We start from the raw sequence: 24,110 nt of genomic DNA, 5'->3' as shown, positions 1-24,110 counted from the left end.
TTATATTTCAATTTTTATTTGCGTGCCACACTAATATCAAAATTGTCAAATAACTCAATGTACTGTATGATAAAAAGTTTTTGCTCACCATTATGAATTTTTTCATAACCATTAGTCATATTTTTTTACTGGCTTAATATAAAGGCAATTAAAATCCTTTAATCCTTTTCCAACACCACTACTCCTCTTCATCTATCCTATGTGACGACATATCATTACCATTTGGTAACTTATCTGTCCATTTGCTAATGCGCTTACCATCATTTATGTCCTTCCTAACTTTAACCTCGTTTCCTGCAACCTCCAATAGAAAATGTGTTTTTATAACTCATTTACTCCAGTATTCAGATCCAATTTTTGCGCGAAATGGCAGGAATATAATTCGATTGAAAAACTAGTTTATACTTTTTTGTTGCATTATAGTAATGATTTGATATAATTTATAATTATTAACAAAAATATCCTGTTAAAGTTGTTGTATACAAATTTTCACTGCTCCGCGGATAAACGATGAATCATGAACGTGTTTTAGCGTAATGAGGTACAGTTAATATATTTTGAAAATTTCAGTAAGATGCTTTTATATTTTAGCCACAAAAAATTGTCAAAATGTATATAATCTTAAGCTTGTTACTCCTGGTACACCCTCGTTAACAACTCGTAAAGAACTAAGTAAAATTCACACTTCAAAAACAAGTGAATGAAAGAATTTAAACAATGAAAAAGTCGTTATACGTTATAGGTTGCCGCAAACATTGATCCCTTTCTTAATATATTTTTTACATTTAAGGCATAGGCTCTTGTAATTTTTTTTAACATTCTACCGTGGAGTGTTCTAATCTGTGATTCAAGAGACGGAGCCACAAATATGAGGGACCAATATTTTGGGCATGCCTTTCTAAAAAATAACCACAACAACTTCCCATAAGCAGACAGCCGTTTTATACCTAATAGGCGTAACACATTAGTGGACAAATAAATATGTGGCTTTGAAAAAATATTTTAGAATATTTAATGACCATTCGAGTTTACTCATTATTACCAGTATTCGAGTTACAGTAATAATAATTGAATTCTGTGTTGGGATTTATTAACAACAAGCTGTCCGGACCCGGCGTCGTCCGGAATTTAGTTTGCCAGGGCTCAGTAAAATAATTACAAATAAGATAAAAAAAAGGTCCAAAAACTCAGGTTGCATATTGTAGATCTTTAGCATACCCGTCTCAGTTTTTTTTTTTGAATCTACATACGTACATAACATTATATTGATTATGTTCCAGTCCCAGATCCAGTTCCAATCGTGAAAATATTTAATAGCGTCCCCAGAACCGTGGTACATAGAATCGGCCTGTTTCTTTAATCATCACCTACCATTACGCTCGGGTACCGTGGCTACCATGGTTACAAACCAAGTGTTTATTATGAGTTAGCGATGAAAAATATTTCGAATTTAAGTAGAATATTCGTGTTTGAGACCATCCTTAGGGGTGGAATTTTCGAAAAGTACTATGCCAGTTACCCCTGGGGATGTGTACTCAACAACTTACCACAGTTGCATGGCAATCGGATGAATGGTGTACTAATGCAGAAAGGACAGACAGACAGACATTCATTAATTTATATATATATATATATAGAGAGAGAGAGAGAGATTACGTTATAATCAATTACTAAGAGCAGTTAAAACGCCCAACCACGTTATCGTTTTAATGCAAGTATACCAAATTTTTGCCAATTTTCAGAATATAAATTTTGATTAGATATAATTTGAAACAAAAAATGCAGATTTTGTCTGAATCAGTTCAAAATATACATGTTTATATAAATAAAACATTTAACATGCCCAATTAATTAAAAATACGTATCTGAGTGGATACAATGTACTTTAATAGCTTTCTAACTACAGTCCCCATATAAACTTGATTCTATATTTTTCTCGTAAGTTAAGAAACAGTTGAATCTGATAATTTTATTATTGCGTGTTCATTTTTGGTGATCGTCTGAACGAATTATTTTGTAAGTTTAAAATAGTGTACATAGCGATCCGCTGAGATCCCCTCCTTCACTATTACTCATACTACTATAATACTGAGCAAATATAATATTATACTCTATTTGTTATTATGCTTCAGAATAATGTAAATGTGTTATTTATAACGAAAAATGACTAATGTTGCTTATGTTAACAAATTCGCATAAACAAATCTGCAAAATACATCTAGACTTTATTGTTTCGGTCGACAAAGTATAAGCCATTCGATAAGTCGTAAAAAACCATTGAAGCCGTCAGTATAACTATCATAGAAATTATTTGGTAAGTAATGTACGAAATTGTTTTCTTATATTAACTGGTTTTATACATTTTTTTAAAGTAAAACGTATTAAATGTTACGAAATAATAATTTTGAAAATATAATTACTTAAAAAAAAAACTTACCGACTATTTAAATGGTGTTTTTAAAAAATATTCGAATACATTTTTAAACGAAGAACTTTTATTAGAATAATTTGTTATCTAGATGATTATATAGTGATAAGTTTATTAGAATGATGCAAAACGCTGGTTATAACTACGCGTAGCATAAAACGCATAGTATGTATCAAAGCTTTTATTTGAAAGTGATTTTATCCTAGTTAGCCAGTACAGTGGGATCGAGGCATAATAGGATCAAAGCAGTGGGGACGAAGAGGTCACAGGTCTACAGGAATTATTTTTTATAAAAGTGGTAAAACTACTTTCAAAAAAACGCTATAAAAGCTTTGATGCTAATTTTTAACGAAGTCATTATTTACAAAAAAAAAAAATTGTGCGTAGCTTCTTGCTGCTTTGTTATTTTAAAAGTGTTCATCCATACCACACATAATGTCAATCGACATCTACATATTATAATATTTTTAATACTAAATGTTGCTGGCCTAATACTAGTGATGTAGAACGTTATGATATTTTATTGTATTTAGAATCGATGTGAATTTTAACCATATTATAGTTATATGATACTATTTTAGCTCCTCCTCCAGACGTAGAAACTCTAGTGTTATGTTTACATAATGAACACAAAAAAACACACATTTTTTAAACAAGTGTTTGCACTAACTGAATAATATTCATATGAAATATTCTATTTGTGGTATATCCCCGTTTGTGTATTTCGTATTAATTATTAATATGGCTTTGGATATACATTATTCGATGCAGCTGACACGAATGAGATAATTTGTTTATTTTCGTTGGTTTTCGTAGAGGCTTTGTGTTCATTTGGATTTGTTGAATTGTTTTTTATGGCTGATTGTGGTGATTTTAGATTTTTGTTTTGTGTGTTTGCGTTATGATTTAAATTGGAGGTTTTTGTTGATGGTGATATAACATTAGAAAAAGTCATCAGGGAGAGTCACATTGAAGATAACGGAGTACGATTGGGTAAAGAAAATCTCATTGAGCAAGCGGGAAAATTATTAGATTAGGCTAAATGAGTAGGTTTAGAAATAAATGCTGAAAAAACTGAGTATATAATCGTACGGAGAAGATAGGTAACGGATCGTGTACACCAACATCTAGATGTGTAATGTGAATGAACAAAGATATAATTTAAGGACGGGATCGAAAGTAAATTTTGAAAATTGTTAATTTTTTCTAGTAAAATAACATTGTAGGATGGTGTTTTTGGACACAGTAATGCTGTGTTAACTAGAATACATGACATATGTAGGTAAAAAACATTTGTTTAAGTATGTTTGGTTTTAATACAAAATTTGTGTTCGATATAATATTTGTAATAATAAGGTATGCAAGCGAACTAAAACGTTCAAAAAGACAAATAATAAAACATGATATGTACATTCAAAAACCATTTGTTTTTTTTATAAAAAAAAAAAAATAATAGTAAAACTTCAAAAATTGTATTTGTAAAATACAACAGTGCTTGTAACGTGGTAACTTAAACAAATTGCAATGCTAACACTGATAGCTCAATAGTCATTTATCATTTGTCTACATTACTTCGAGTCCTTAGGCTACCAGAATGAATACATATAACGTGTTTAATGTAATCAAACAAAATCTGACTTGACATAATTAAGAGGCCTCTCCTCCACCTGTGTAGTTTCTATCGAAAACAACTTTATTCAATTTAACCGTAACCCGAAACGACAATAATATTGAAAACTAGTATACATTTGTCAATAATTGTTTTTCAATATTTTCTGTAATCGTATCTTGTGGTCAAGTGATCTTTGCATCAATGTAAGAAAACCATGATTTTTTACCTGCATGTTTATAACAACAGAAGTTTAAATTTCACATCAGAGCAATGTAAATAGGTAAATATAATAATAAAGAAATAATCCCGCATGGAGTTAAATAAAATCTCCTGCCAAGTATAATAAATGACGAAAAAAACCGAATGCAATTTAGATTATCAAGTACTTTTAACAGTAAAAATGTATTCTGTAGTAATAAAATATAAATATTTTATAAGTTTTTAGACTTCTTGCAATAAAAATTACCATAAAAGTTGAAAAAATGCAAAAAGTGTTGGGAGGGGAGCCGGGGATTAGAACCCGGTACCACTCGCTCCTAGGAACCGATCACGCTCGACCGCACCACATATAGTTTTCATAACGCGTTACATTTTTTCTCGGCTTGATCCCCTCGCCAATCCGCAATAAGGAATTTTGTTCCAAAAATGTACATAGGGAAATGTGCAATGAACGTTAAGATTTTATTGCCAGAATAACCTAACCGTTTAATATGTTTTAATTTGTATTATTATTTGCAGACAAAAATGAAAGTAATCTATGTATTACACTTCTGTGCTATTTTAAGTGTTTTGGCTGTTGATACTCCAGGACCTTCTCAAGAACCTACTCAAAGACTTGTTTCGGCAAGTGTTGGTATGTAGTTCATTTTTACAAGTAACTACTTAAGGTACTCGGTTTAGGTATTAAAAAAAACTAAACAAATTTCAATATTTGACTTTTTTACAGGCACTAAAGAAATCGTTGACGATATAGACGAAATGAAGCAGATTGAAACTACAAGTCAGTACATTTTTTGTTAACAAAATACTTTCTTAAGTTTTAATACATTACAGTTTGTATACATAACTTATTACAGATATACTCATTACAAGACATATTGAAACAAGTAAGATACACTTAACCCTATTAATACTATAATCATACTATAGTAAGCTCAAATAATGCAACTTGTATTCAAAATATTTCTCAAAAGTGTCTCCTACACGAATAATATGATTACATTATAATTAAGTTTGTACAATATTATCGATGATCTAGAATAGATATTATAGATTATTTGTGTGATAAAATTTCAACAAGGTTTATCACTAGTTAAATGGGCCACGTTTAATTCGAAATGTACTTATATTCAGAAAATTTGTATACATACAACGGGATTTTTTTATCACGAGCCACTCAATGTCTCATAGGGTTTTGACTGGTCGATAATCAGTTTCGGATAGTTGTAGTGTAGTATTATATTTACATATCTGCGTGCGTTACCCAAACGCATTTCCCCTCCCATCCTAACTTTGAAATTCTTATAACTTCAAAAATAGTTATCCGAAACTGGTTATCGACCAGTCAAAGGTTTTAGTACATTATGCTAAATTTATAAAGTTTATTTAAAAATATCACCCTGTATATCTTCGCATAATTTAATTTATTTTTTCTAACTCAATAAATTATTTGTTTATTTCAGACAGCATTTGGGACATAATAAAACATTTTGTTGGTCTAGGTGAATTCTCGATGGGTAATTATTATTCTACAACAAAACCGATCACGTATGCTAGTACAAGAAATGTTTTGGAAATGATACAATAATTGTAAAAACAATTTATCAATGAAACTTTATGAGTGATATAAATATTAAATTTAAATCACTCAATATTTATTTGTAAATTTAACTTAGTTATTATTATTAAACGTGTATTTTCTACCTCGACTTCCTCCTTTTAATTTATAATAGATTATGAAATTAAGTTTAATATCGTTCAAAAATAATTTTTTGTAATTACAATTTCAGTTCAATTGACTTTTATGTTTGCACTACCTGGTAATAATTAAAAATATTTCTATATGGTTGTTGGTTATTCACAAGTATAAAATGTTTTCGTTTTAATTTTAGAACAAGATTTTGATGACAACTGTATTATGCGTAATTCATATTTCATATTAATAATACATTACAAACGACTTTTACATTAGTTTTTTAATTATGAGAAAAATCATATGCATATTAATTTTGCTATATAATTTGACATATTATATAAAAGTGTATTTTGTTTTATATTTTAGAGCATTTTTTGGAGGCTAGACTGCAACGAAAATTATTCAAAGACATAAGTAATTATAAAATTCAACATATAACTTTAAACTGATAGTTAAAGTTTAATTGTACTTAAAAACATTTGGTTGGAAATCAGAGTCATAAGCTAAATATTTTTCACTTTGTCAAAGTGGCCACTAGAAATGATTTCTAGTGCCCTTAATTGAATCGATTATTTATGAAAGGGGTTTGTCCAAAAAGTTAAACTCTTGGGTAATTAAAAATAACTGTGTTTCACCTGCAATTTTACTTAAAAATAATTATAAAAAATATTTTTAATATTTACGCACTATACATATTTCAATTTGTAAATATAAATCTTTAAATTTATTGTTTAACCAACAGCTTGAGTTTTAACTGAACAAATTTGACCCTGTTTATAAGCAATGAGCTACTTGTGTAACATAGGTTACTTCACTCCGTTGATGAATAAAACTACTAAATCATAAACGGTTTTGTGTGCAATATAGTGATGTAAAACAAAACTACTTTACCAATATATTTATTTATGAGTTTTAAAAATTTAAATCGTTAATGAGGACTTTTTTCAAAACTTCACAATTTCATTTAATAATTTAACTAAACGTTTGAATAGTCTTATTAAAATGAACTATCATATGAATTCGACTTCTTTCAATCGAAAACGATCCGTCTATAGCCACAGAACATATTTATTAAAAAATATCTAGTTATTTTCTCCGCTCCACGGAAAAACATTGGATCGTGGAAATGCTTTAGCATTACGGGTCCGTATAACCATAACGATTGTATTACTATAAGGTATAATTAATAGAAACATTGAACATTTCAGTAAGATGCTATTATATTACAAAATTGTAAAAATGTGCGTAATCTCAAGCTTGTCACTCCAAGTACACCTCTCATTGATTAGTCATAAAATTCACAATGAATAAACAATTGAATTAATAACATGAAATTAAAATGGAAAAGTTTTTTAGCCGAGTCTGCAACCACGAAAGAGCATTTTCATGTCTCGTTGAAGTACTAAAAGTATTTTGTTGAGTAGTGTTAGAATTATAAATAATGATTTAATATCTTAACAAGCAATAACAAGCTAGTATCTAAGGTAACTAGTATATTAAAACATCAAGTTTCTGGCTAATATTGTAGTTTTTAATATCTGGCTTAAAACAATTCGTAGAGAATATGGGCCCTTAAACTATTTTGTATTTATCGTTTAGTTCTAATTTGAACGTTGAACGTACAACATATCTCTTATCTCTTATCAGATAATAGCGTAACGCTTTTTTGGTAACACTTTTTGACATTTTCATGTCTTAGCTCTGGCACATAACCAAAAAAAGCGTTATCAAAAAAGCGTAACGAAAAAAGAAATTGGGATGAAGATGAGGTGGGGTGGGAATGGTGTTAGGGTTGGGGGTGGGATCTAGCTGTGGTGCATAACCGATAAAAGCGTTCGTTACAAAAGCGTTACCAAAATGCGTTCTTTACAAAAGCGTTACAAAACCGTTACAGGGGTAGGAGGTAGGGGGTGGGAAATAGGAGGTAGGAGATAGGGAGTGGGAGATAAGAAATATGTTGTACGTTCAACGTTCAAATTAGAACTAAATGATAAATTCAAAATAGTTTAATTCTCTGTGTTAAGTTACTTTTGGCCAGATAATAAACACTACAATTTTAGCCAGAAACTTTATCGTACATAATTTTTTAATCTCCTTGGTCTTATGTTGTAACTGGAAGCTCCATGTCATTTTTTTTTTTAATTATAACTCCACAACTAATCTAAATTTATTTGGTACTTTAACGAGACATGAAAATGCTTTTTCGTGGTTGCAGACTCGGCTGAAAAATGACTTTTTTCGGCTATGTGCTAGAGCTAATATTCCCATCCCAAACCCCATTCTCACCCCCCCCCCCCCATCATATCCACCCCATTCTCCATTCCAACCACAACCCCATTCCTCATTTCTTATCTCTTATCAGATAACAGCGTAACTAAGAATTTTTTCGGTTATGTGCCGGAGCTAAGACATGAAAATGTCAAAAACAAATAAAATAACGGAAAAGTCGTAAAACCATTTTGACCGCAATAATTATATTTACACGTTTTACACATAGAACTCTAGTACTTAATCTTAACAATATAACATTCTAGCGCAGAGGGTTTGGCAAGTTTGGTTTTTTATATTAAATTATTCTAAAAAAATTAGTTTTTAACATGTTAAGCTGTTCTGACGGTATGCGTCTCATACAGTTATCATCCGCTACAGCTGCTGAGCAATGTATAGCAAACTTTACACAGGATCCTGGTATATTGCACAGCTGCGACAGCTGTGTCGGAGCGCGTTTTTAATGATGGCCCAACAAATTTGAAAAAATGAAATTTATCATTAAGGTTCCGCAAAACTACCCAGGTTAGGTTAGGTTTTGATTTAGTTTTGAAAATGTTTGGCGCCATGAGCTTTATACAATTATCGTCCGCACTTGGTGTGCGTTTTTAATAATCTTCGGTATGGCACGTAATCCGCAGCTGATGTCAAAGTATACTATTTGGAATGAAAACGTGTATTTTAAAGTACTCCAGTATCCGTTATTATTATTTAACCACTAAATCTCTATCTTTATGTTGATGACGCGAAATCGTAACAATTAATTGGCCTATGTAATTTTAGTTTTAAAGTTACATTTCTACCTATATTTAATAAAATACTTATTTTCTATAACTGTACAATTTATTTATTACATGTTTTCATGTTTTTGTTACAGACCTCACATTCGAAGAGGTTAGAACTCAAGGTAATCACGCTTTATTTGACAGTCGTAAATAGCGCTTAAAATCTAGTTGGTCATTTGAAATCTATTTTAAATCAATCCAGTAATGTTTCCGTAATGTAATGAGAATAAACTGTTAGGATGAAAAAGTTCAATTTACAAGTTGATAATAAACTAAACATAACATTATACAAATATTTGTTCAACATTCATTTAAACGCTAAATATTTTAACGTTCAAAAACCATTACCTTGAACTGAATCTTAAACGTCTATTTGCAAAAATTACGGTTTTTGAAATTAAAACGTTTGACGTCATTAATCTTCAAAAACCACTACCCTGAACTGAACGTAATAAAATGATTTGTTTATCAAATTCTTTTCGTATAAACGTTTTAGATTCGTTCATTTAAATAGAATTTTTATCATAGCCGTTGAATGTGGCTATTTCTTTAATAATACTTCTTTTATTTTTGAAATCAGTTGCATCCACTGGAATATTTACTAATCGGAAAATCATACTGTTAATAGCAGCTATTTCGTACTAAACTTAACTAATTTAAGATACGATCTATCAGGAATTAAACATCAGCGAAGCCATTGAGATGTCAAAAAATAAAGAAAATTTATTAAATTTGGAATCGAGTCCGTTACCGAATTGCTTAATAGAATTTGTAAAAAAGCACGTGTCAAATTTTTAATCAAATAACAAATCTTTAAATTGGTCAAACACAATTGTGTATCAGTACCTATAGCACCTTAGAATAGAAAAATAAACAATATACAAAGATATCAGCAATGCTATATTTCCCAGGAATTGCAAATAAATTGTCAAATATTTTCAAAAAATACGGAAATCTGTTAGTTTTATCAAAGAAAATAATATTTTAACGATTTGTGTGTTTGTTTAATATGTGTTTTTCGAATAATGTAAATTGTAACTTGCAAATTTTGCAGTGTTTACTAAGGTTACCAAATTGTTATATTAGAAACAATTTGCAAAATTATTTATACTTTGTTCAACGCATTTATTGAATTTTTCAGTTACTGGTTCAAAAACTAAGGATTCTCTTGGACTTGAGCGAAGAGTCATGTTGATACCAGTTTTAGCATCATTAATAAACGATATTATACACAGTAAATAATGAACTAATTGAAAACCAATATTTACACGAAAAAATACATATTCGGACCAACGAACATGACACCAAACACATTACATTTATAGTTGAAATAACTACATAAATAAATCGTCCGACTAATTTTCTAGTTAAAGAAACTACCCCTTAGTTCAAAAAGTTATTCAATACTTATTTAACGGTTACTGGTTTTTATTAGGTTAATATCCGTACCTCGTAGCAGAAGTGTATTTAGTAAAAAATTTTAATTTTCCGGTTTTATGTTTCAACTAGATTTAAATTGCACGCTCTCTTCGCTGTCTTATATGACGTTTGGACTTTTGGATGAGCCCATCTAAGTTTATTTATTTCAACTAATTAGTTAGTTATTTATTAATTACAAGCTTAGATGTGGACGTTTAGGGAAAAATGAGTGCCGGGGGTGTAAGTGAAAGTAATAGAGGAAATGTATGTATGGACAAGTACAAGAGTGAAGAGTGTGTGTGAAGAAATGGAAGATTTTAGTGTAAGTGTAGGTGTGCATCAAGGTTTAGCGTTGAGTCCTTACTTGTTCTCTTTAGTAATGGACGAGATTACGAAAGATATACGGGGGGAGGTGCCTTGGTGTATGATGTTCATGGATGTAGTAGCGTTAGTGGGGGAAAGTCCGGGAAGAATTGGTTGAGAGACTTGAAGAGTGAAGAGAATGGACTGATCTACTAATCCAAAAGGAGTAAAACGGTGCAATCGTGTTTAATTTTGGAGAATGGTATAGGGCAAGACAGGTTATGGAAACGGGCGATGATGAAGTGTGTGGGGTGGATAGGTTTAGGAAGAAGAAGTTAGTAATTATTTATTTATTAGTAAAAAATTTCATTTTTCTCTCTTGTAAAATTTACATTTTTTGACTCAATACATTTTTGCTCTTAGGTGAGGATTTAGGATTAGCCTCAAATTTAGTTCGTCAAACTATGTATTTTTTGTCAGTGCAGCAAGCTAAATTTGGCTAACTTTTGAAACTTTTTTTGTAGACCCAGCGAGCCACAGTACTTGTTTTAAAGACACATGTCGAATCATAGGATTGTTCTTTAGTACAACATGGCCATTATCATACACAAAAGAGGCTATAGTTATACGCGGCCAAAGGTGTTCGATACGACATGGAAATAGAGGCTTGAAGATATACAAATACTTTGGGTCTTTTATACATGCTATGGATAACGGAAACCCTTCGAAGAAGGGAAATAGCATAGATCTTGAGTTAGCAGAATTCCTATAGTCTCAGGTTTATTTTACTAAATAATACATAAGTTACTTAATAAAGTACTTCTGTTATATTATTTAAATATTTTTTTGCGTGCCATATTTGTATAAAAATTGTCAAATAATGTAACCTACTGTATAATAAAAAGTTTTTGCTATAAATTATTTCATTACTCTCAATAAAATAAATATACTTTTGCTTAATGGAGTCATGTCTTTCATTATAAAAGAGAAGCTACTCCGATAAAAGCAAAAATAAATGAAACACTAAATGAAAATTTGTATTTGTTTTCCTACACATCAATTCATAAAAACTTGTTAATTAAAAATTCAATTATTACAGTAAAAAGAAAATATTAGCATTAATAGTTTATCTAACATACGGCCACTATGCCGTAGTTATATAATATTATGGGTAAGTGCAATAGTCAGTTAGCAGAAAAGAAAAATTAAATAACTAATTGCCGTTGACTATTGTACTCTACAGATAATGACGGACCGATCGACGACTGACCTGCTTGACAACACACACACGCAAATATATATAAGTAGGAGTAGTAGTAAATGTGATTACTGGCAATAGAATAAAAAATAAATGTATGTTTAGCTATTATTACCTAAATAAATATATATCAAGGAAACGAAATATGATCTTATTATTATTATTACGAGTGTAATGATAATGTACTAATAAAATAAAAATTAATAACACACACACACACACACACATCTGAGAAAATAAATAATAATAATTATAATGTATATCAGTTGTATTGCCTAGACGGTCGCATGGACAGTGCACAAAGTAAAAAAAATAGTAGCATTATTAGCTTATCTAACATTACTAGTACATATGAATATTATAAACGAATAAAGGTAATATCGATAAATAACCAAATGATTGCATAGGTGTGTCAGTATAAATTAATTAAGAGCAAAGTATGGAAAAATTAATAGTGTGTTAACACACACACACACACATCATGTAATTTATAACATTAGGATTATTATATATATTAGTATTAGTATTATATTTAATTTTATTGGAATAAAAATACTACAAATAATATATATATATATATATATATATATATATATATATATAATTACGTTTATTATTATTATACAATGAGGTTACAAAAAAATAGATCACCAATTTAATTCCTCAGCGTCCGCTATCGCGAGTAACAGTTGGTTTAGGGTCACGTCGGACCAAAGGGAACTGGTAGACCCAGCTAAGGGAGAAAGAGAGTATTAATGTTTGTGATCATCATCGTGAATGACGGTATGCTTACTGGAAGTTGCTGGTGGTGGCGGAGACGGCGTCCCAGCGATGACATCGACACTGGAGGGTGACGATCTGGGTGGGGATGGCGTCTCAGGGACAACGGTGACCGTTGACACTTGAACGAGTTGTCGTTTTAGCGAATAAATCTGGTGACTAAAAAAAAAAAAAAATCACCACTAACGAAAAACAGAATTAAATATAATTTAATGAAGAACTGGTACATACCAAGTTAAAATTGGACATTGTTGTATGTACAATTGGCAAATGATCACGATAAACATCGAACAAAAATGCTGATGTACACTATTTAATGAAAATGATAATCGTACACGCCAAACGCGGGTGACTGATACGATCACGTCATACGGCGGGGTGAATGATTTATTGAAATGATAAGCGATCACACCAGACGCGGGGTGATTATATAGGGTCAAATTATTATAGATATGCATACCAGTAGTGCAGTATGTGGTAATTAAAAAAAAAAAAAGGCAGACAGAATTATGTAATGCACCAATGTGCTTTTCTTGCGAACTAATAGGTTACAAGTTCATCCGGATAAAAAATGCTGCAACGCTTGTCCGGCGAATACGCTATAAATACCGGTGCTAACGATATATATTGTCTTTCAATAACCGGAAAGTTCATCTTAACACGCACGTTTTCAAACCTAACACACACACACAGCGAAAATGGATCTGTCTTGTCCTGTATGTAAGTACACGTTTGCTAACCGAAGCAATATTCTACGACATCAAAGACAGTTCAACCATTACTTAGGTATAAACGAATATGGAAATATGATTAAATAGATTAATATCACACTGACACGTTATTTACAGTTGGACCGCATCAACCCGGATCAATTCAACAATCCCCCGACGAAGGTAAGGAAAAAAAAAATAGATTAGTATTAATTATAGATATATACACACACACACACATACACAATCAAATATAACATTGGGATCTGGGTAATTACAGTACACGTAGACTTGACCGTGGATGATGATGAATCCAACAATAGTATTAATAGCAAACCGAGTAAGTAAAAAAAAAAAAAATCATAAATAGAACAATAATAATAAGAAATATCATTACAGCGACCGCGCCTCAACACTCTGCTCATCGACAAATCCATGTTGATGATGAAGGTAATTAAAAAAGAAATATACTAGTATAGGATGATTCTATTTTTTATTTAATTACAGTATGGATAGACTTGACTACGGAAGAAGAAAATATGGAAGCAGACAATATTAGTAACATCGGGGAAACAGGTAAACAAATAAATAATAATAATTAAAGTTAACTAATCACAGAAAGTAAAAAAAAAATCATAAATAAATAGAACAATAATAATAAGAAAAGTGAAATATCATTACAGCGACCACGTCTCAACACGCTGATCATTGTCAAATCCATGTTGATGATGAAGGTAATTAAAAAAGAAATATACTAGTATAGGATGATTCTATTTTTTATTTAATTACAGTATGGATAGACTTGACTGCAGAAGAAGAAAATAGTGATGCAGACAATTTTAGTAGCATCGGGGAAACAGGTAAACAAAAAAAAATGATTTAAGGTAACTAATATACATTCATTCAACTCGGCTAACACGGTCACAATATTTATGTATCAGAAAGAGTACCGGTGGCAATGGATTCGGTCAATTACAGCAGTGTCTGCGACGACCACAATTACAGCAGTGTCTGCGACAACCAAAATATCGGTAAAAAGAATATTAATAATAATATACAAAACAATAACAGGGTTGTTCAATTTAGAATATATCGACGTCTGGCCTCCGTCTCCGACACATCGCAGAGGAACCGCTGCCGCCGCCGACACAGCGATAAGAATTGGTGGTGCCATGGCAATGACAGGTATAATCAATTACACTAATTAAAATAACGCGCGCGCGGATAAGTACTAATAAATGGAATCATATAGGTTAAATGGACGCTGTGCCGAATAGATTCGCAACAACAACAACGGCTGCTACAGACGACCACAATACCGATAATATGCAAAGTCCGAACCGTAAGATTACAACCAACACAATTATTAATAATATGATTATACGATTAGTGATATATATATATATATATATATATATATATATATATATATATATATATATATATATATGTACATATATTATTCAACAATTAGTAGTAGTAGTATAATCTAATTTTATTGGATTATGTACTTGGCTTCCCGACACACAGTATATTTTAAATGTATCATGATTGAGGCACTATTATTGACAATTATTAAATGATAAATTAATTTAAAATAAGTGGTAAAATGATAATTGAGGTATGAATTAATATAAAATAAATTTGGTTACATGATATTTATGTTAATGTTGGAATTTAAAATAATCATTGAGTAAATAATTTATAATTATAAGACAGGAAATAATTAATTTAAAATGAAATTATAATTGTTAAACTGTTAGTTAATTTAATAATTAATTCAAAAGAAATTACTATGTCGATATACGTATGTATAGAAATTTATTTAAAATAACTAATTTTCAAGGAAATTCCAATGTTTAAATGAATTATGATGTAATCATTATTAGAACCAAATATTATTAATTAATTTAAAATGAAAATAACAAATTGAAAAGTAAAACACAATTTTTTACCTGTTATTTAAGTTAATGTAGAATTTTAATTAAATTAACAAGTCGTGGTATACATACGTACGAAGGAAATTAGCAATAGCGTTATTGAATCATTGTTATAAATAATATTTAAATTAATTTTTTATTGAATCAGTATACTATAGAGTTATGTAATGATATGTAATTTAGTAAATAATTTAAAATAATCAGTAAACGATAAATAGTGTATGAAAGGGAAATACAAGGTTTTTTTTTTAACTGATATTTATGCGATTAATTTAATTAAAGAAATTAATAAGGTGAGTTATATATATATATATATAACTGGTGCGTGTCGCGGGACCTGCGTTTGGAACGAAGTCACTATATGTGGTGCGATCGGGTCCCTCGTGTGCGTGTGTGTGTGTGTGTGGTACCGGGTTTAAATCCGGTCTCCGTTTCTACACTTTTTGCATTTTTTTCATAATTTTTTTTCAAGTACATGGGATAATGTATTCTGTAGGAATAAAATATAAATATTTTAAAAGTTTTTAGTCTTCGTGCAATATAAATTACCATAAATGTTGTAAAACTAATGCAAAAAGTGATGAGAGGGGAACCGGATTTGATCCCGGTACCACTCACACCTGGGATCCGATCGCGCTCGACCGCACCACACACACACACACACACACACACACACACACATAGTTTTCATAACGCATGTTTCGGAACGCGTTACATTTTTTTTTTCTCGACTATATTCATGTGGGCATTAATTTTTTTGATTTGCTGTGTGTGTATGTGTGACAATATATATATATATAGATAGACAATATTTATAAGGAAATATCAGTGTACTGTAATTTAATATTCATAGCGCTCGACAACGTCGATGATGGTGTCGGCGATGGCGACGACGTTAGCGAGGGTGATGACACGATGACCACCGGCCGGCCAAGTATGTTAAAGAACCGAATGGGAAAAGAGAATAATAATATTAATAACTGTGCGTATTTGCTTTACGAACAGCTCGATTCGGCGATGCTTTCGACGGCCGATACAGAGGCCCGGCTCACAGCGCGTGTAACTTAAAACTGCGAGTACCGAACTACGTACCGATCGTGCTCCACAATTTTTCGGATTACGATAGTCATTTTCTCACCACCGCCCTCGCCGACGACACCAATCAAATCCAAGTCATCGCCAAGACCAAAGAAAAGTACATTTCGTTGTCTAAGTTTCTGCGGTTGGACGACGAAACCGGCGAGAGTCACACAATCGTCATGCGGTTCATCGATTCATACCGGTAAGACTGATAAAAACAAAGCAGTACTTTTGGTCTACAATAACGGTATTTCTGGACAGGTTTCTGCCCTCGTCGCTGGACGAAGCCGCGCGGTCGCTGACCGACGTCCAGCTGGTGAACACCAGAACCCGGTTTCCGGACGATGGACAGTTCCGGTTAATGAAAACGAAGGGGTATTTCCCGTACGAATACGTAACGAGCGCTGAGGTGCTTGAGGAAACGTCGTTACCTCCACTCGACGCCTTCCGGAGTCAGTTGACGTTGTCCACCATCACAGCCGAACAATACCGCCACGCGCAGACCGTGTGGTCAACGTTTAACTGTCAAACACTAGGCCAGTATAGTGACGTATACATGTGCGGCGACGTGTACTTACTGGCCGACGTGTTTGAAACGTTCCGGAAGTTTATCCTCGAGCACTACAGACTCGATCCAGCTGCGTATCTGACGACCCCTTCGTTAGCCTGGGATGCGATGAAGCTAATGACAGGGGTCAAAATAGAGCTCATGACGGAGCACGATCAGGTGCAATACGTCATGAAAAACATCCGCGGGGGGTTGGTCCAATGCAATCAACATTATGCAAAGGGCAACAATAAGTATATGGAGGACTTTGACCCGACGGAAGAGCCATCGTACATCATGCAGTTAGACGAAAATAACCTTTACGGGTGTGCCATGAGCCTTCCCCTTCCGATTGGTGAGTTCCATTTCTTAACCCCCGCGGAGCTCTCCACTTTTGACCCCCTCACCGTTTCGGACGATGCGGAATTCGGCTATTTTGTGGAGGTAGACCTCGAATATCCGCACGCCGTCAACGACCGCCTAGCAGATTTACCGTTCTTTCCGGAGAACATGGTTCCACCCGGAGGCAAACAGCCAAAGCTCATAGCCAACCTGATCAATAAAGAGAAGTAAGAACAACGGGGAAAATGTGTGCGTGGGCAACGAGAATATTTATCGATTTTTATTGTTTCAGATACGTCACTCATTACAGGTGCTTACAGCAAGGCGTTGCCAACGGGGTGGTTCTCCGGAGAATCCATAGCGCACTTCGGTTTCGGCAGCGTGCTTGGATCCGTCCGTTCATCGAAACGAACACGAGATTGCGTGCTGCGACCAGGACGAAGTTCGAGGGCAACTTGCCAAAACTGATGTCGAACTCGGTTTACGGCAAGGCGCTCGAGAATCCTGAAAAACGAACCAAAGTGCACATTGTCACGCGCTGGAGAAACGTCAAGCAGAGACTAGGAGCCGGTGTTTTGATAGCTAAACCCACGTTCGACAGCGTGGCGATCTTTACCCCGTCCATGGCAGCCGTGCAGATGACCAAATCGGTTATCAAGTACGACCGGCCGTCATACGTGGGTTTCGCCGTGCTGGAGCTGTCAAAATACATTCTGTACGACTTCCATTACGGGTGCATGGTACCCAAATATGGCTCTAAAGCGCGTGTCATCTATGGAGACACGGATAGTCTGTTTTATTGGGTTGAAACCGACGATTTTTATGCTGACATGAAGGCTGATATCGACAAGTATGCACGGACCGCTTTGCCGGTCATTCACACAAACTAATGGGTTTATTTTTTTATCCAGGTACGATACCAGCAACTTAAGTCCGGACAACCCATACGGAATGCCTTTGGTCAACAAAATGCTTTTATGGAAGATGAAGGACGATGCTGGTGGTAACATCGTCCTATTATTCATCGGCCTTCGGAGCAAGTCGTACTGCTCCGATTCGGTCGAACCGTCGATGAATAAAAAAAAGCTGAAAGGCATTCAACGCGCAGTCGTGGAAAAGACGATCACCCCCCAGGACTACTACGACTGTCTCGTTATCCCGAACCACAAGGTAATGAGACAGACGTGTACGTTTCGGTCGAAACGCCATAGGCTGACCACCGAAATGTGCACGAAACTAGCGATGGTGTACAAAGACGACAAACGGTACCAAATACCCAATTCGTTTTTGACACTCCCCTGGGGTCATTATCGCATCCCAGACGATGAACCGGACAGTGACTAACCGGTGGCGGTGACGATGGATTTGACTCTTTTTGTATTTTATTTTTTTTTATTGTTTTTGTTACCCATGACTGACTTTTTATATTTTATTTTTTATTGTTTTTTGTTACCCATGACTGACTTTTTATATTTTATTTTTTATTGTTTTTGCTACCCATGACTGTCTTTTTATATTTTATTTTTTATTGTTTTATTTTGTAAATAATGTATAATAACCAAGATTGGCTCTTTTTTATTTATTTATTTTTTTTTGTAATAATAATACAAATTAAACCAAGACTTCTTTTTTTTTAAAAATAATTTCCCTTTAGCGATAATATTTGCTAGTACAAAATATACATTGTTAAGTGTGTGTGTGTGTGTATACAGGAAAACATCAGGTTTGGGCATGCGTGCACAGTGCCGCGGAATAAATTACAAACCGATGAAAGTATGAGTTATTTATTCAACGTATAGCCAGATGAATACAAATTTTCATATTCGTACAACAAATATATAATTGCATAAAACATAATAGTATAATAATAATAATAAGTTTGGTACAATATTTGACGTTACCGTCCAATGTTTTCATCCATCCAAACGCGGAGGGCTAAACATTGCGCCTTCGCACAGGTTTTGTTTTGAGCGCGGTCCGAGTGAAATGGACATACGTGTTGTTGTTGTTGGAGCATCCGGCACTTGGGACAGCCGTAAGCTTCCAGGTCGATGACCGTGCACTTCGGTAGATAGCGTTGAAGGAGGTTCCGCTTTTGAATGCCTTTGACGTACACAGCAGTGTAGCGGCTGTTAACGGCGCCTAGGACGCGCGCCAGCTCCGAATACGGTATGTGACCGTCTGTATAGCGGATACCGTGAAAGTGTGTTTGCAACCAAACGTTTACTTTCGTGCTTTGCGGTGACAGCCGAAAGGTGGGCGGATGTTGAACCAACCAATGCATCACGTGTGTAGCTCTTTGCGCGTCCGCTATGCATATTTCTTTGATGACCATTTGAAGGTCCGAGTCGACCACGCACTGAACGTCAATAACCGCTGAAAGCATATTGTCAAACTGAACCATCCGTTCGTTTGATCCAAGCATTATACTTGACGGGCAACCCGACGTATTTCACGAACTGCTTGTCCCCCTTCCTCCGGACAATTTTTTCTATTAAATACGTGTTGGGATAACGCGTCCGGTTCATCTCTTGTGCGTAGAACGTTCCGTTAACCGGCGCGCCGCTCTTATCGCGCACTGTATAAACTGTAGGCGCTGTCCGTCGTACCCCGGACACGGTGAAAATTTCGTTTGACCAATTTTGCGCATAACCCTTATCAAATACCGTTTTATGTTTGCTCAGGCGTACGGCATCGCCCAAGGCGAATTTAGGTTTGCCGCCTGCCGCCGTCGCCGCTGGTTTCGGCAACCGGTAGAAAACAACTCTCCCGGGCTCGCGGGACGCGTCGGTCGGCGTCATTAGAATGGACGTGTGCACGGTTGTGTTGTAAGCGGCGACTAGATCAACAACGAGCGGCACCCATTCGTGGTTGCCGTGCGCTGTAAACGCTTTCCACATCTTTTCTTTAAGCGTTCTGTTCCAGCGTTCGCAAACGCTCGCCTTCAGCGGCGTATACGATTGATAATGGTGGATATTATACTGCTCGTACACGCGTCGTGCGTCTTTATTGATAAATTCCAGACCACGATCCGTGTGCAGGTGACGACATCGTCTGCCGCTGGTCTTGATTATGTGTTCGAGGGCAGCGGCCACGGTCGGACCAGATTTATTTTTCAACGGTACGGCCCAGCCGTACTTGGTGTACACGTCTATAACTGTCAGGAGGAACGTGTGATTTTTATTTTTTTTTACTTTGGAAAACTTTTTCATGTCTACGAGGTCGGCTTGCCATAAATCGTCTTTGCCGTCGGTGCGCACGACCCGTCTGGCAAACCGTCGGATAGCCGGTCTGTGTAGTTCGGTTGCGATGTGCTCGCGAACGGTCATCATCGTCAGCGGATCACACCTATTTCCCTGAGTTCCTCCTCGCACGCGATAATTTCGTTGTGCACGGCGGTATTGCCCGCGGCTTGCGCGGCTCTGAGCAAAGCGAGGCGGTCGACTATTTCGTTGGCGTCGTCCCAGTAAACATATTCTTTGTCCTTCCCCGTAACCATCAACCGCGTAATCCCGTCACCCGTCTTGGCCGCGGCGCGAACTGCGGTCAGGTCGCGTCCGTTCTCGTTGAACAACTGTTTGATAATGTACTTATACTTGTATCCGCGGTTCGTTTTCGGTCTACCGGACGACAGCAAATGACATCCTGTGTGAATGAGAAAATTGCGATACGTGGTCAGATCGCTTTCGGTGATGAATTGCATGCGGGGTACCGAGCTGCACACCAATTCTTGGAGTCCTTTCGTGAAGGGTGTTTCGGCTAACGTGCCCACTTTTATACGGTTCTTGGTGAACCGTACTGCTTTATCACCCATCACCCATGTTCCGTCTGGTTGTAGATGAATGCCGTACGACGGATTGCTTTCGGTAATACGGAATTCTTCTGCTTTTTCTTCTTCTTCTTTTTGTCTTCTCCTTTAGACTCATCTCTCCGGGCAACACGCGCTTGCGTCCGCTGCGCCGACAACTCTGCTGTTAATTTTGTCAACGGTTCAACGATCGGCGCCGCGTGGGTTCGCACGTATTCGGTCGTCACGGACAATCCGCGCCGCAGCTCGTCTAGTTTGCGTTTTATGCTTTTCTTAGCACGTATAATTGCTTCCGTCGTAGCCGGCGATTCCATGGTTACATTTTACTGAATGGATGCGATGCCGTCGCGCCTTTTTATATACACGTCGAAACCCATTCGATAACGTCCGTCGTTTAGATCGAAGTCCTTGACAATTGTTAAAAACGAGTACCGGTCGGTGTTCCAACACTGCGAGCACATGGATTTAAAGTCAGCGAACGTCATATCGGATTGACAGTGTTCCTGGTAAACGTGTCGAACGTTAGTCTCGTCCTGTTTGTACAAAACTATCATCGACGCGTTGTCCCGGATCCCGTGCTTCGGCGCTTTGACATACGTTTGCGTCAGGTAAAAGCTATCGATCCCGTTGTGCCGTCCGCGGCAAAAGTATTCGGCGATGTTTCTTTGTTTTTCAAATGCGACATCGTCAAAAACAAACACCGAATTAGTCTGTACTCGTTCGGGTGGAGGCACATGATCCCCGTCGGTGTACACGTGCATTTGCGCGCCGTCAACGCCCTCCATCACCTTCTTTAACATTATATATTTTGGCTGATCAGGTGTCTTCGTGTACAGGTATATGTGTTCGAAGCGCAGCCCGTTTTCGTCTGTCAAAAGGTTTACCATCACCGTCGTCTTGCCGACGTTACTGGGCCCCGCGATAATACATCTGATTGAGGAGGGTAGGAGGGGACCGTGACGGCGGTGGTGGCCGTCAGCAGCGGCTGGGTCGTCGTCGAGCCGCAGAACGGTTAATTTGTGTTCTTGCGGTTCGAAAAACATTATAAAGGCGGTGGCGCAGACCAATGCCGTGTCCAAACGTAAGCGGTGCGTCGTCGTCGAAGGTTGTCAGCAAACAAGATCGGTCGGGTTGTCGTCACTGCGGTTATAAGCTCACTACTGTAATGCCTCGTGTAAACCGACGTAAACGGAAGGGACGGCGGTCTGCACCGAAAACCGGATGCGGGCTGCGCTTCAGCAGTCTCGTAGCTGCCGCTCGGGCTGCGATGCGCAAAGCAAAACCGTTAACGGTCGCTGCGGCAGCGCGGAAGACGTTATCTGCCGTCAACCAGGTACGTCGGAAAGCCAGAGGAAAACCGGTTCTCAGACCGCGCACGTTGGCCGTGCCGAAAATCGGCGGCGCGTTCGCGATTGTGCCTTTTATCTCAGCCCTGTCAGCGATCGGCTCACTGCTCGGCGGTGCGTCCGGAATCGTGCGTGCGGTTAACGACATCCGCAATAACAAAAACGCGAAAGCCCCGGTGAAAATCGGAAGTGGCTATTTGTTGCACCGCAAGCGAAACGGATCCGGATTCTACCTCAAACCGTACCAGCCAAAAAACTGATAACCACGCTGCCCAGATCGCGGGCGCTGAGCGACGTGGATATTATAAATTACGCGACAAAGTTGGGCATATCTCATTTCCGCGGTGTGTTTATGCGCGACACGTTACCGGCTGCGCCCTTGCGGTTTGAGTGCGGCGTCGTTAATCTTGACGTCTCTACCGGAAGTGGTACACACTGGTGCTGTTACCACAAGCGCAACGATAACGTCTTGTTTTTCGATCCGTTCGGTAACCTCCCGCCGCCGCTAGAACTTCAGCGTTATTTCAGCGGTTGTATCGTCCAATATAACTACGACCGTGTGCAACGATTCGCAATATCCGTTTGCGGTCAGCTATGTCTCAAGTTTCTGTACGCCCAATGTCGTCCGCGCACCGCTCGTTCACGTTAACCTTTCAAGGTACCGCAAGCAAGCTGGTCAGCACGTTTTTCCCCCTATCCCGTTGCGGACCGGCGCGGAGATCGCGTTGCTCGACGTCATAGTGTGCAATTCCCGGCCCAACGTCGACGCGTCTAACAACACTTTGCGCTTGCGGCGGTTGCCAGGTGTTCAAAAACGCGGTGCCAACATCGATATGTACGATGACACTGTCGCCGCCGGTACCGGTTCAATGCAGATCAAACCGGACGCGCCGTCGCCGTTACCAGTCAATGCCTATGACGATGTCGTGGTACCCATCGGGTCGTACGAGGTGTCCGCCTTGGCTCGCGTGCTCAAGTCACTAGTCGAAAACCTAAATTCCGAATACCGGTTCGCGCTTCATCCCAACGTCAACACGTTTGAATCGGAACTCCTGTGTAATCGTGACATCAGCTTCGCGGTCCCCAACAGCATCGGCCCTCTATTGGGGTTTGAGTGGGTCGAGCTGCCGGCGAACACATTGCACCGATTCGGTCGTCTGATCACCATCGATCCGCTTACGTGTATAAGAATCACATGCAACGTCGCGGCAGGCGCATTCGTCAACGGCGTTCGTAGTCGCGCGATCTATGACTTTTTCCCATCCGTCCCGCCCGGGTTTCAGATCGCAGAATCACCGCGTAATCTGATTTATTATCCAATAGCGACGGATCGTCTCGACCGCGTACGGGTCACGATTACCGATCAGAACTCGAAGCTGGTCGACTTCCGCGGTGAACCAATCACAGTACGTTTACACGTGCGCGATGGGGTTGGTGTTTAAAAGCGTCCGCGTGCGCGTCCGGTTCGGTACATTCAGCCGTCGGCACGATCCCGGTTAACACGGCAGAGCTTGCAAACGTTATCGGCGCTCGGCTACAAACTCGCGAATCAAACCACCGTCAATGGAC

General features: G+C 36.8%; 1 protein-coding gene across 3 annotated transcripts; it reads left to right on the top strand.

The window, feature by feature from the left end:
- Positions 1-2,132: 2,132 nt before the first annotated feature.
- Positions 2,133-11,637, top strand: LOC126835379 (uncharacterized). 3 transcript variants are annotated; one of them, XM_050567922.1, is made up of 11 exons: positions 2,133-2,314; positions 4,779-4,893; positions 4,987-5,040; positions 5,117-5,146; positions 5,723-5,776; positions 6,050-6,079; positions 6,152-6,181; positions 6,322-6,369; positions 9,101-9,130; positions 10,150-10,242; positions 11,255-11,637. In XM_050567922.1, the coding sequence occupies exons 2-11, from the start codon at positions 4,785-4,787 to the stop codon at positions 11,500-11,502; spliced, it is 726 nt and encodes a 241-aa protein (XP_050423879.1). In that variant the 5' UTR covers positions 2,133-2,314; positions 4,779-4,784; the 3' UTR covers positions 11,503-11,637. The 3 variants fall into 3 exon arrangements, with proteins under 3 accessions (XP_050423879.1, XP_050423881.1, XP_050423880.1); XM_050567923.1 differs by lacking the exon at positions 2,133-2,314 and adding an exon at positions 4,249-4,320; XM_050567924.1 differs by lacking the exons at positions 6,050-6,079; positions 6,152-6,181.
- The last annotated feature ends 12,473 nt before the right edge of the window (positions 11,638-24,110 follow it).

Source organism: Adelges cooleyi, unplaced genomic scaffold, assembly GCF_023614345.1.
Source record: "Adelges cooleyi isolate 19-005CV unplaced genomic scaffold, UGA_ACOO_1.1 ACOO_flye_CR_arks_rails_tigmint_CR_PRNA_23, whole genome shotgun sequence".
NCBI lineage: Eukaryota > Metazoa > Arthropoda > Insecta > Hemiptera > Adelgidae > Adelges > Adelges cooleyi.
The sequence above is the reverse complement of the archived record's forward strand: the minus strand, read 5'-3'. Positions and strand labels throughout refer to the sequence as shown.